Source organism: Haliotis cracherodii, unplaced genomic scaffold (assembly GCF_022045235.1).
Source record: "Haliotis cracherodii isolate W230 unplaced genomic scaffold, xgHalCrac1.p SCAF_19, whole genome shotgun sequence".
Classification (NCBI taxonomy): domain Eukaryota; kingdom Metazoa; phylum Mollusca; class Gastropoda; order Lepetellida; family Haliotidae; genus Haliotis; species Haliotis cracherodii.
The window spans coordinates 11,486,463-11,501,028 of NW_027266274.1; the positions used below are offsets into that span (position 1 = coordinate 11,486,463).

Below are 14,566 nucleotides of genomic sequence, written 5' to 3' on the forward strand. Positions count from 1 at the left end.
ACATAACTTTGACCTCTTCCCCCAACATCAAGCTGACACTCCATTATATAACTGAATAACTGTTCAAAGCGATGTTAATCCAAACTCATGTTCGTGTCCAGTTTATTTTGACTTTTTTTTATATTTATATACGAAAACACAGTCTCTTCTAAAAATCTGGAATTAATCTGTGCAATATCTTTTGCCCTGATGGGATGTCGCATGCCTTACTCGTGATGCAATGTGTTTCTCAACACTTGAGTCTGATGGTAACCATGGTGACTATTGGGTCTATTTCCACTATTGAGATAGTATTGTGATATTTATATCTAAGTGCGATCATTGGAACTATCAATTGTTATGCATGCTATCGGCAAACCATCAACGTTTTGGGATTTTATCGATTTAGTACTGTTATAGGGCAAGCAATTTAAATACATTTCAGTTTCTCATGATATGTGACAGTGTTTTAAAATTAATCTTGAAAGTCAAGGGGTCGAGTCAATTGCTGAAAGTTGGATTTAGGAGATAGCTAGATCAAAATACTTCCAGGACCCCAGGAGTTCCCTCAGTTAACAACAGCTATCTTGATTGACAGTCATTGTGAAGTCCAAGGACACATCCAAACCAGGGTTAGAAACTTAACAGTTTTCGTCCACTAGTCCTTATAATGATAACAAATAGCAAAACCCTTAAAAATGGCAAATTTCTACCAGTCTTTATGATACCTTTACCATTGGGCAGTTTGGCAAGGACTATAGGACTGGTGCCAATTTGTAACACTGCAAACTAATAGCAACAAACAAGGAACATCATATGCTGTTACCATGGTTACTTGGGTGCAATATCAATAACAGTGTAAGAATCTACTTCGGAAGTTACTAAATGCTGCACATCAGAAGTTGTATGTTTTTTTGTTTCTCTCCAACTTCTGGAATGGCTCTCAAACAGTTAGATGCATGATGGTTCATAAGCCTGCTCTGAGATATTATTGTTCAAAAGGTTTCCACAAGGTTCAGCGTGAATATGCGAATCACAATACATATCATATCGTGACCTTATTGTATCGTTTCACCACTATTGCTTACTGCTGGGATTCAACCATGGGACTCAACCATGGGACTCAACCATGGGATTCAACCATGGGACTCACTAGTACTTCTGTCATAGTGCATGTTGCATCACAAATTATTTGTTTTTAGATTTCATCTTAACAGCGTTAGAATTTAACAGTTCTAGACCACTAGCCCTTATAATGATAACATATAGCAAAACCCTTAATAAGGGCAAATTTCTACTGGTCCTCATGATACCTTAACTATTGGGCAGTTTGGCAAGGACTATAGGACTAGTGCCAATTTCTAACGTTGTTTTAAGTATTCCATGATTGAATTGAAATGTTCTTAAAGAGATTTTGATTTTTTTCTTTTCTGCTTTCTTCAGGGCTTCTTTCGCAGAAGTATACAGAAGCAGATTGAGTACCGTTGTTTACGGGACGGGAAATGCATGGTTATTCGACTCAATCGCAACCGCTGTCAGTATTGCCGATTCAAGAAATGTCTGGCTGTGGGAATGTCTCGGGACTGTAAGTACCGGAATTACTTATTTCCATAGGATCGCATCTGTTATCAATGCCTGAAATACCCTTGAAGATCCAAGTTAGAATAGGTCTTCAGCAACCCATGCTTGCCGTAACAGGCAACAATGCTTGTCGTGAAAGGCAATTAACGGGATCTCGGCTGGTCAAGCTCGTTAACTTGGTTGATGCATGTCATTGTATTCCAATTGTGTGGATCAATGCTCATGATGCCAATCACTGGTTTGTCTGTCCAGACTCCATTATTTACAGACCGCTGTCATATAGCTGGAATATTGCTGAGTGCGGCATTAAACAACAAACAAACAAACAATGTCTGAAAACATAACTAATATTGGAGTTTATTGAGCTGAAATATTTTGTTAATGATTCCAGTAATTGCTGAAATTATTCAAATTTGGACATAGTAAATGCCACCCACAGTCCAGAGTTGTGTCCCTTTGCTGTCAGAATCTACTTCTTACTGGTCGGATAAAGTCCTGACGAACTTCATTCATACAGCATGACCTAACTCAGTCAGTGTTGATGTTGGTTCTTATGGAACTGTTGACCACTCGGTTCTTGGATAATTGGATCTTTCACTTCATCTGTTCAAAAAGATATTGACTGATCTTTCTAAGATTAATTGTTTTGGTGTGGGTTGTATGTTGTTTAGCGTGGTATATGTATTTTGGCTTTATGACGTCAGCCTGTAAATAATCGAGTCAAGACCAGACAATCTATTGATCCATCATGCATTGATCGACACAACTGCGATACAATGACAAGCATCAACGAAGTTACTGGGCCTTATCGCTCGATCCTGGGGACCTATATTCTTCCTCAGAATTTCCACGGGACCAAAGATCAATTCACCAGTATCAGCCAGAATAAACTTGGTTATTGCCTACTTTCAGCCGTGCGATATGGCCGTGTCCCGAAGCGCTCCAAGAGCCAGAATAAACTTGGTTATTGCCTACTTTCAGCTGTGCGATATGGCCGCGTCCCGAAGCGCTCCAAGAGCCAGGATGACCAGCGTGTGAGCTCCACGGACTCCAGTCAGGACCAGACAGCCCTAGAGAACAAACAGTTGGCCATCTACGACGTGATCCTCAGCATCTCCCAGGCCCACCACACTCATTGCGGCCTCACCGAGGACAAGATCAAGGTCATTCAGAGGAAGCCAGCGACTCTGGTCAGTTCCACTGCTTCTGTTGTCATAGTGACTCGGGTAAAGGTGGTTCGGTAGGGTAGCCTTGTGGTTAAAGCGTTCGCTCGTCATGCTAAAGATGCATTAGTGCAATGTGTGAAGCCCATTTCAGGTGTCACCCACTGGGGTATTGCTGGAATATTGCTTAAAGCGGCGTAATCGATCTCAGTCAGGCATAGGATCTATGTCTCTCTCACCATTCATTCAGGGGCGGTCGGGTAGCCTAGTGGTTAAAGCGTTCGCTCGTCATGCCGAAGACCGGGTTCGATTCCCGACATGGGTACAATGTGTAAAGCCCATTTCTGGTGTCCCCCGCCGTGATATTACTTGAATATTGCTAAAAGCGGCGTAAAACCATACTCACTCACTCACCATTCATTCATTTGATTTTAATTGCCAAATGAATTGAACTATTTCACTGTTTTCGTCATTAAGTGATAACTGTATGAAGCTCAATCCTAAAGTAAACTGAAATTTTTTGTGCTTTTTCAGTTAAGAGCATCTCTCGGCTGAAATGTTAGTGTTTTAAAGATAAGAATTCAGTTGTATAAATCAGTACATGTGTGACATTTTGTGGAGTGTAATCTGTGGTCGTCACTAACCTGAGCTGTTTGCTTAACAGATGCAGCAGATAAAGATACCAGAGCAGCCAGTTCAGTTTACAGCGGAAGAGCTGGAGGCCCAGAGACTCCTCATGTGGCAGCACCTCTCCACACTCATAACTCCCTCAATACAGAGTGTCGTAGAGTTCGCTAAGAGAGTGCCAGGTAAGTCCATGTTCAGTTGAGTTTTCCGACCCGTGAAGATCCGGGGTAGAATAGGTCTTCAGCAACCCATGCTTGCCGTAAAAGGTGACTATGCTTGTTGTAAAAGGCGACTAACGGGATCGGGTGTGCAGGGTCGCTGACTTGGTTGATACATGTCATCGATCCCAATTGCTTGGACCCATGCTCATGATGTCAATCACTGGATTGTCTGGTCCAGACTCGATTATTTTACAGACCGCCGTCATATAGCTGGAATATTGATGAGTGCGGGGTTAAATAACAAACGAACCAACCAACCAGTTGAGTTTTCAAAAAGACGCTGGAGAAATCCAAACTTAATTTACTACTGAAAACAGTTAAAGAGCATGACACGACAGGTTAAGTTAGCTTAAAGAGAGACTAATCTGTACTTATACAGAGTGTGAAGCCCATTTCTGGTCTCCCCTCTGTGATATTGCTGAACTATTGCTAAATGGGGCGTAAAATCATACTCACTCATTCACCAATACAGAGTGTTGTAAGTTACCTTTGTGGGTGCGGGTTGAGTCTATATTCAATACCATCTATTTTCTCAGCTTTGTAGAGCTGTCTAAGATTGTATAAAGAGTGTCTTGTGTACTGTTGTTCACCATTTTGAGCAGTATACTCCCAAGGGAGCTGAGAATGAAAATCATTGACTTGAATGGAAAGGCCACAGACTAAATGGACTACAAACTGTCCAAGTCATAGCGTTTTTGAAATAGGCATGTCGTTGTTGTTGTTGTTGTTGTTGTTGTTGTTGTTGTTGTAGTTGTTGTTATTCCAACTGTTACTGATCTCACGATGTTTCTCTCTCCAGGTTTCTCTGAGCTGTCCCAAGATGACCAGCTGATATTAATCAAGACGGGTTTCTTTGAGATCTGGCTCACTCGCATGGCTCGTATGTTCAACAAGGAAGAGAACTCTGTAACGTTTGAGGATGGGAGTATTATACCCAAAGATGAACTAGATGTTGTGTACTCTGTAAGTGAACAGTGCAGCCGTAGTTGCACATTCGCGACTTGTCGCTGGTTTTGATCCCCTTTGTAGCCCCAGTGGAAAGTAGGGTTTGCACATAAATCATCTTGCAACATATCCCAATACAGAGACTTGTATTTCCTACATATTGCAATATATACTGGGGCCCAAATTATATATATTTGTACTGTTTTAAAGGTACTTCTTCATTCATGGGGCATGGGTGGCCCAGTCATCTAAGGCGTCACGATTCGCTGTGCAGAGTTGTGTCCCTTGGGCAAGCCAGAAACCTATGGTTGTGGGTTCGAATCCCGGTTCGCCCCGATTATGTTTCTAGGTTTGTCAGCACCATACCCGTACTCGTGGGTTTCACCTAAGTGGTAAACGTCTGAGACCTGCATCACTTCGAGATTTCCTCCCACAATAAGCTGAAACGCCGTGAAATAACTGGAATACTGTTACTCACTCACTCACTCTACATTCAATAATGCAGACTTCAGTTTGCAAGATGAGTAGTGTGGATAAAAAAGACTACCTTCTATGTCATCAATATGGAATGTTAATGTAAACAACATGAAGCGGGTGCTGTTTACATGGATTAGATACCGATAGGAACCCAGTCCATCTAAATACTTCAAGACAGTAGATGTAATTATCTATTCCCTTGGTGTAGTGGGTATCTGGGTTATAACAGGTCCCCATCAACCTGTGCTGGTTGTGGGTATTCCAGGTTAGAACAGGTCCCCATCAACCTGTGCTGGTCGTGGGTATTCCAGGTTAGAATAGGTCCCCATCAACCTGTGCTGGTTGTGGGTATCTGGGTTAGAATAGGTCCCCATCAACCTGTGCTGGTCGTGGGTATTCCAGGTTAGAATAGGTCCCCATCAACCTGTGCTGGTTGTGGGTATTCCAGGTTAGAACAGGTCCCCATCAACCTGTGCTGGTCGTGGGTATTCCAGGTTAGAATAGGTTCCCATCAACCTGTGCTGGTCGTGGGTATTCCAGGTTAGAATAGGTCCCCATCAACCTGTGCTGGTCGTGGGTATTCCAGGTTAGAATAGGTCCCCATCAACCTGTGCTGGTCGTGGGTATTCCAGGTTAGAATAGGTCCCCATCAACCTGTGCTGGTCGGGGGTATCGGGGTTAGAATAGGTCCCCAGCAACCCATGCTGGTCGTGGGTATCCGGGTTAGAACAGGTCCCCAGCAACCTGTGCTGGTCGGGGGTATCGGGGTTAGAATATGTCCCCAGCAATCTATGCTGGTTGTGGGTGTCTGGGTTAGAACAAGTCCCCAGCAACCTTTGCTGGTCGTGGGTATCTGGGTTAGAATAGGTCCCCAGCAACCTACGCTGGTCGTGGGTATCTGGGTTAGAACAGGTCCCCAGCAACCTATGTTGGTTGTGGGTATCTGGGTTAGAACAGGTCCCCAGCAACCTATGCTGGTCGTGGGTATTCCAGGTTAGAATAGGTCCCTATCAACCTGTGCTGGTCGTGGGTATTCCAGGTTAGAATAGGTCCCTATCAACCTGTGCTGGTCGTGGGTATTCCAGGTTAGAATAGATTCCCATCAACCTGTGCTGGTCGTGGGTATTCCAGGTTAGAATAGGTCCCCATCAACCTGTGCTGGTCGTGGGTATTCCAGGTTAGAATAGGTCCCCATCAACCTTTGCTGGTCGTGGGTATTCCAGGTTAGAATAGGTCCCCATCAACCTGTGTTGGTCGTGGGTATCGGGGTTAGAATAGATCCCCAGCAACCTATGCTGGTCGCAGGTATCCGGGTTAGAATAGGTCCCCAGCAACCTATGCTGGTCGTGGGTATCTGAGTTAGAATAGGTCCCCATAAATCTATGCTGGTCGGGGGTATCTGGGTTAGAATAGGTCCCCAGCAACCTATGCCGGTCGTGGGTATCTGGGTTAGAATAGGTCCCCATCAACCTATGCTGGCCGTGGGTATCTGGGTTAGAATAGGTCCCCAGCAACCTATGCTGGTCGTGGGTATCTGGGTTAGAAAAGGTCCCCAGCAACCTATGCTGGTCTTGGGTATCTGGGTTAGAATAGGTCCCCAGCAATCTATGCTGGTCGTTGGTGTCTGGGTTAGAATAGGTCCCCAGCAACCTATGCTGGTCGTGGTTATCTGGGTTAGAATAGGTCCCCAGCAACCTATGCTGGTCGTGGGTATCCGGGATAGAATAGGTCCCCAGCAACCTATGCTGGTCGTGGGTATCCGGGTTAGAATAGGTCCCCAGCAATCTATGCTGGTCGTGGGTATCTGGATTAGAATATGTCCCCAGCAACCTTTGCTGGTCGTGGCTATCTGGATTAGAATATGTCCCCAGCAACCTTTGCTGGTCGTGGCTATCTGGGTTAGAATAGGTCCCCAGCAACCTATGCTGGTCGTGGGTATCTGGGTTAGAATAGGTCCCCAGCAACCTATGCTGGTTGTGGGTATCTGGGTTAGAATAGGTCCCCAGCAACCTATGCTGGTCGTGGGTATCTGGGTTAGAATAGGTCCCCAGCAGCTTATGCTGGTCGTGGGTATCTGGGTTATGCTGTTCTTAACTCTTCAACATCAGTCAACCAGAAGTGTTTACTGCTGGGACACCGAGTTCCCAGAGACTCTTGTGTGATAGATGAAGCCAACATTTATCAAAGAAAATATCTGCTTGTAAAATATTTTTGCTACACATGTTATACACCATTTGAAAGGTCTGATCCTATGGTTTATGAATATGAAAGTTATGTTTTTCACATTATTTAAAATAATGCATTTAAAACTTTATTAAGTTTGTTGTAAATAAAAATTATAAGCTAACACGTTGTTAACGTCCAGATTAAGGACCAAGGAAGTGAAAACTTGACGATTTTCGGCAAATATAAGATTTCATTAAATCCTCAACGGTACCTATTTCTGTTTTATTTTCATTGTTTACGTTATTGGAAAATCATCTATAAAAGAATTATACCTAGTATCTGTCATTACCCATTTCCCGATAACAGCGGCTGTCCGCTCAGTAACATCAAGAAATACCCCTGTTTTCGAGGCTTCTTATGAATAACACGTTCGTCGAAGACTGGCATGTGACACGTCGCTGGAAAGCTTATTCCTTCATCTACACGCTTGTAACATCTCCTGGAGTTTTTTCGTAGTTATAACAAGCGATTTCATTGGATTATAATTGGTTTCTAATGACGCTTTCTTGACGAAATCTGCTACAAGGTTCATGATTGGTCAATTTTGAGCACTTGACCTAAGGCAGCCAATCAAATTACAGCTGTTATATTCGTAGTTATAACAAGTGATTTCATTGGATTATAATTGGTAAGGCAGCCAATCAAATTACAGCTGTGATACCAAGCTCGTGTTTGATAAATTTCAGAAGTTGACGAAAGATTTTTGTTTTATCGTGTTATTCTGAACGTTTTGTCTGGGGACTCGATGCTTCTTGGCCGGTATACCGGCCTACGGTGTTGAAAGAGTTAAGAGGCGATCAGTTAGATCGGGTGGTCAGACTCGGTGACTTAGTTGACAGATTGCGTGTCACTGAACCCAAATGGTATGATTCATTGCTCACGACGTCAATCACTGGTCCAGACTCGACTACAGTGATCCCTCGCTATTGTGCTCTTCGATAAAGCGCTACCTCAGTTACTACGCGCGTTAACGCATGGCTCCCAAAATCTATGTACACTTTTGATACTCAGAGTTTTACACAGACATGATTGTATTGTTGTTCATTGTTCATTTGCACATAACGCTTCTCATTGCATAATCAACCGTTTATCGCTGAAAGGAGTTCTAATAATCTGTTTGAAAACATCTGCGGCAAGTCCCGGATTGTTCTACAAATGAACTTTTCACACTATACATCCTTTGATCTTAGAAGCGCATGCATGCAATAAAAGAGAACCACAATCGAGGTTTATATTCTTAATTAGGGGGCAATCCAATTTGTGGCGACAGTCAGCTCACATGTAGTTGTTGTCACAACACGGCGGTCATTCCTTTTGATTCGGATCAAGTAACCGTATCAAACCAATTATCTGTTGAATGTGTATCTATATTTGTATGAATGTGTATGAATGCGTAATGTGCTGGTCAAAACTCTCGTTTTCCGTATTTTAAGCAACATGACCAATCAATGCCACTGAATCACTCTGTATTCGTGTAATGAATTGTGATTGGCTCTTCGTTCATAGCGTCTGTTACTACCTTATTGATCGATATTCTCATGCAAGTAGACTTCATTCATATTGAATGTGACAGTTAAGGCTTGTAAATAATAACAAACGGCGAAAACATAATGGATATATATTTTTACACTAGGAACGGTAAACAACTTGTTTCATTGCAATGTGCGAGACAAGGCGAAGATCGTGAGATTGGCCGAGCGCGCTCCCCCGCCTCGGCCTCGGTTAAACGGCTCATTGTCTATAACACTTACTAATTATTTGGACCCCATTGGTAACGTTGTAGCGAGGGACCACTGTATTTAGAGTCGCTGTTATATAGCTGAAATACGTCTGAAGGCAGCGTTAAACAGCAGAAACAAATAAATGTTGCAGTGTGAACCTGGTGACTCTCTCAATAGTGTTGATCCGTACCCTACATTTTGTCACACAGAACTTGCTTTGCTTGTATGTTACCAATTGTAATCTTGTTTATTCTGCTCTTTTTCAGCCTGAATTTGTGTCGTCCATGTTTGATGTGGCTGCCAGCTTTAATGTCCTAAACCTCAATGATACAGAAGTGGGCCTCTTCACAGGCATTGTGTTAAGTTCAGCTGGTACGGCAGTTACTTCTACCCTATTATCATACAAGTAACAGGGGGCACGGGTGGCCCAGTCGTCTTAGGCGCCGCGATTCGCTGTGCAGAGTTGCGTCCCTTAGGCACGCCAGAAACCTATGATTGTGGGTTCGAGTCCAGGTTCGCCCCAATTATGTTTCTAAGTTTGTCAGCACCATACCTGTGCTCGTGGGTTTCACCGAAGTGGTAAACGTCTGAAACCTGCATCACTTCGGGCTTTCCTCCCACATTAAGCTTACACGCTGTGATATGACTGGAATAATGTTAAAAGTGGCGTTAAATCCAACTCACTCTCTCACTCACTCATACAAGTAACAGGGTTTTTCCTTGACTTACAGAAGTGGGGGTCCTTGCAGGCTTTTCCTGTATTGAAATGGACCCGTGAAGATTCCGGGTTAGAATAGGTCTTCAGCAACCCATGCTTGACGTAAAAGGTGACTATGCTTGTCGTAAAAGGCGACTAACGGAAACGGGTGGTCTGGCTCGCTGACTTGGTTGATGCATGTCATCGATCCCGATTGCGTGGATCGATGCTCTGATATTAATCACTGGATTGTCTGGTCCAGACTCTATTATTTACAAACCGCCGTCATATAGCTGGAATATTGCTGAGTGCGGCGTTAAACAACAAACCAACCAACCAACCAACTGTATTGAAATGGTGTACTTCACATTTACACAATTACTTGAGAGCCTGGAATGAATCAATGGTCATGTGTACAGTGGTCATGATTGATGGAGGAAATAACAGACACCAGTAACTGCTCTTTGTGTGCTGTAGGTACAATGAATATGCTTGTGCATCCCTTAGGACACTGTATGTTTTTTTCCGAGTCCATTCTTTGCATTTGTGCGTCGTGTAAAACCCTGAAGTACAATCGTGTAGTTTCTTGATCTCAACTTTTTCAGAAAACCTTTAGAAACAAGTCAGAACCACATCTGTAACATATAGAATGAGAGTATTTTTAAGGTGTGTGTGAAAACGTGTGCGAGGATTTGGATTCTTCTTCTCTTTCTTTTTTGTGAGGGGGCAGGGGTGGCCAAGTCGTCTAAGGCGCCGCGATTCGCTGTGCAGAGTTGCGTCCCTTAGGCACGCCAGAAACCTATGATTGTGGGTTCGAATCCCGGTTCGCCCCTATTATGTTTCTAGGTTTGTCAGCACCATACCCGTGCTCGTGGGTTTCACCGAAGTGGTAAACGTCTGAGACCTGCATCACTTTGGGCTTTACTCCCACATTAAGCTGACACGCCGTTATATAACTGGAATACTGTTAAAAGTGGCGTTAAACCCAACTCATTCACTCTTTTTTGTGAAAGATAAATGCCTAATGGATAAGAATAGGCCACTGGTCTGCCAGTAGGTGAAGTGATCGAGGGGTATGACCCCAACAGACAGAAGTATCAAATTGTGTTAAGGTTTGGGGTAGAAAATACGGCTAGCTAATGTTTCACATTCTCATCTTGATATTCTGTGTTTCTTTCAGATCGACAAGGCCTGTCTGATTCCAAATCTGTTGAAAAAATTCAGGACAATTTGATAGAAGCTTTAAAACTTCAGGTTAGCCGGAACCATTCCACGGAGGAGAATCTGTTCGCCTCCATCATAATGAAATTGCCTGAACTGAGAACCCTCGGGTCAAAACACCAGGAAACACTGAAGTGGTACCGTGGACACTGGGAACATGTGGCCCTACCACCATTGTTTTCGGAGATTTATGATATACCAAAGGCAGAGGAAGATGTGGCTCCTTAGGAGACAAAGTGCCAAGGGAGATAACTCCAGTGTTCAAGGGGGGATAACTCCAGCTTATTTAGGCCCATGATTGGAGACTTCATACAAAAGTGACTGCTACACTGATTGTAGAGTGCTGGAGTAATTGTGAGGGTGATGTAGCTTGGGATTAGTATCTGTACCGTTGTGAGTGGTAAGGGAGATTATTCTGTGTGTTTTCATTTAACAGTGGCATTTGGATAAAGGTGTCACGGTTATATTCAAAGAGGTCTTGGTCTGAGCCAGTTTGGTGGTACTGTGGATGAAGATTTTGTGAAAGAAGATTCCTGATCATTGAAGAAGAATTCCTTGGCCTGTTGTGACTTGTGTCAACATCCTTGAAGTTGGTTGAAGGGAGTGCTGTATGGAATTATCTGTAAAACCAAGTTACTGCCTTTTCAAACTTTGTTACATCGAAAGAAGACAAAAGAAATGTTTCTTTTAGGTTTTTCCCCCATTTTGTTGTGAAAATGGGCTATTGTTAAAGTCCACATATCAATGCTGCTAACCTTGTTTGCAGTTTGGCACTCAGAATGGGAGACAGCTCTCAAGGAAAGGGAGACAACTCTTGGGGAAGGGAGACAACTCTCAAGGGAAGGGAGACAACTCTCAAGGGAAGGGAGACAACTTGATCAGGAGCCAAGTGATGGTATAATACCATGTTGCCAACAGTATTTGTATGCTGCTGTAAAGATTCCATGTGAACATGTGTGAACTGGCTTTGTTTGATGGTGTTAAAGAACCTGAGATAGGCTTCTTCACATTCAGTATGTTTTGGGTCATTTTAAGGAGACAAAGACGATTCTGAGCTATTTTGTCCGAGTCAATGCCAAAGTCACTGGTGCTTAATCCACAGTGTTTCAGCTATTGGAAAGGGCGCTCCGCTCCGTAAGCCTACATAATATCCAGGCACAAGCAAGAAATAATCATAATCGCAATGACCAATAATATTCAAAAAAATTCAGGATTAGTGTTCTTGAAAGTGGTGACCCAAATTTGTCTCTACCAAGCATAATTCATTTGTGCCAATATTTTCATGATTCTCAGGTTACTTCTTATGTTGTACACCTGCTTGGTGTTGTACTCAATACACAACCTGACTGGTGATGTACTCAATACACAGTCTGACCGGTGTTGTACTCAATACACAGTCTGACTGGTGTTGTACTCAATACATAGTCTGACTGGTGTTGTATTTAATACACAACCTGACTGGTGTTGTTCTCAATACAGAGTCTGACTGGTGTTGTACTCAATACACAACCTGACTGGTGTTGTACTCAATACATAGCGTGACTGGTGTTGTACTCTATACACAACCTGACTGGTGTTGTTCTCAATACATAGCCTGACTGGTGTTGTACTCAATACATAGTCTGACTGGTGTTGTACTCAATACATAGTCTGACTGGTGTTGTACTCAATACATAGCCTGACTGGTGTTGTACTCAATACACAGTCTGACACTGGTGTTGTACTCAATACACAGTCTGACCGGTGTTGTACTCAATACACAACCTGACTGGTGTTGTATTTAATACACAGTCTGACTGGTGTTGTTCTCAATACATAGCCTGACTGGTGTTGTACTCAATACATAGTCTGACTGGTGTTGTACTCAATACATAGCCTGACTGGTGTTGTTCTCAATACACAGTCTGACTGGTGTTGTATTTAATACACAGTCTGACTGGTGTTGTACTCAATACATAGCCTGACTGGTGTTGTTCTCAATACACAGTCTGACCGGTGTTGTACTCAATACATAGTCTGACTGGTGTTGTACTCAATACACAGTCTGACGTGTGTTGTTCTCAATACACAGTCTGACTGGTGTTGTACTCAATACATAGCCTGACTGGTGTTGTTCTCAATACACAGTCTGACCGGTGTTGTACTCAATACACAGTCTGACTGGTGTTGTACTCAATACACAGTCTGACGTGTGTTGTTCTCAATACACAGTCTGACACTGGTGTACTCAAATACAACAACTATGCTGGTGTACTAGTTGTGACTCCAGCATGTGAGACTGTGGATGGCTTTTCATCACATCAATGTCATCACATCAAGTATAGCTAGCTCTAAGGGTTCAAAAGTCATCTTACTGTCTGTTATTTGTTTAGTCTAAGTGAACTTATGAGTGAACTTTCAGGTCCCAAGAACATATTAGCCAGTTGAGCTCATGTCATTATCTTTTGGTCTCCTTTTGAGATATTCAGAAGATCTCATGTTTTTTAAAAAGTCTTAAGTTCCATAAGGCTCAGAAAGCTGAAACTTGAAAATGATATGAACAGTTTGTTCAAGGCATCATAATACCTGAATGATATTTCTCACATAATCTGAATCTGTTTGTGATATGGGCTGTTGTGGGATTCAGGGTGTCAGTTTGTGTTTGTGTGACCTGATGATATATGATAAGAAGTTGAACAGCAACATCATGGATTGATTGATACACATTTACAACACCCACAAATTCTTGTCTGATCTATTTTTCTTGATAACATTTTAGCAGATAATGATACTATTTCTGAATCCATTCTGCCATTGAAATGAGAATGTTCTGATGCTTAATAGTTCTCAAATATTTAGGATGACTATATTGTCTTCAGACATTTGTGTGAGAATTTGTAGGTTTAGAATTTGAATTCTGCTATTGCAGGAGGATAGTGGCATTCTAGATGAGAGTGTTACCCCCACTAGAGATACGAGGATTCAGTGAGGGCTAGCTCTGTGCTGATGGACCACTTCATGTTTGTGTCATGCTGGTCCACATATTGACATGCACTTTGGGACGGCATCGGTCATCACTATTGGACATGAATCCTCACTTCGGGTCCCAAACAGGGGAAACAGTATAATTTGATAAGAACTGATCTCACAATGTGTTTGGTGTATTTGAGAATGCATGGAGTTTTTATTTTGAAACTGTATTTTCAGTTCTAGATTTATAAAAAAGAATTCAATGTTGTGTAGATGAAAGTCATAATGTCCAGAGCTGCTTTGTAACTAGTGTGTATGGGTATAGGGGTGTAAAGATTTGTGAAGTCAGGATGTGACTTGTATTCCAAGGTCTGTTGAGTTTAAGCATCGTGAAGCATTGTTTCGTAGGGTGGAAGTTTCTGGTGCCATGTATGAATACAACAAGACCATATCATATTGCAATAGAGTATGGTACATAGAGAACTCGCAAGATGCAGTATCCCTCCTGTCTTCAACATTGGTGTTGTGATATGTATGGCATCATGACCCTTGCCATGCAATACGTATCGTATCGCCCCCTCCCTTGCATCCGGTGCACATCCTACAGTCGTGGCTGCACGGCCTTGTTTCATGGATTCATGGATGACGATGCATCGTATCGCCTCGCCCCCCTTGCATCCGTTGCACATCCTACAGTCGTGGCTGCACGGCCTTGTTTCATGGATTCATGGATGACGATGCATCGTATCGCCCCCCACT

At 42.8% G+C, this 14,566-nt stretch overlaps 1 protein-coding gene across 1 annotated transcript in view; it reads left to right on the plus strand.

Moving 5' to 3' along the window:
- The window catches only part of LOC139467109 (ecdysone-induced protein 78C-like), a 29,195-nt gene extending 17,576 nt beyond the window's left edge, over nucleotides 1-11,619 (plus strand). Inside the window, exons 4-9 of the mRNA XM_071248827.1 lie at nucleotides 1,423-1,564; nucleotides 2,542-2,750; nucleotides 3,388-3,532; nucleotides 4,371-4,534; nucleotides 9,207-9,312; nucleotides 10,818-11,619. Of these exons, the coding sequence (XP_071104928.1) occupies nucleotides 1,423-1,564; nucleotides 2,542-2,750; nucleotides 3,388-3,532; nucleotides 4,371-4,534; nucleotides 9,207-9,312; nucleotides 10,818-11,086 (1,035 nt within the window). The 3' untranslated portion in view covers nucleotides 11,087-11,619. The remainder of the gene's footprint in view (nucleotides 1-1,422; nucleotides 1,565-2,541; nucleotides 2,751-3,387; nucleotides 3,533-4,370; nucleotides 4,535-9,206; nucleotides 9,313-10,817) is intronic.
- The last annotated feature ends 2,947 nt before the right edge of the window (nucleotides 11,620-14,566 follow it).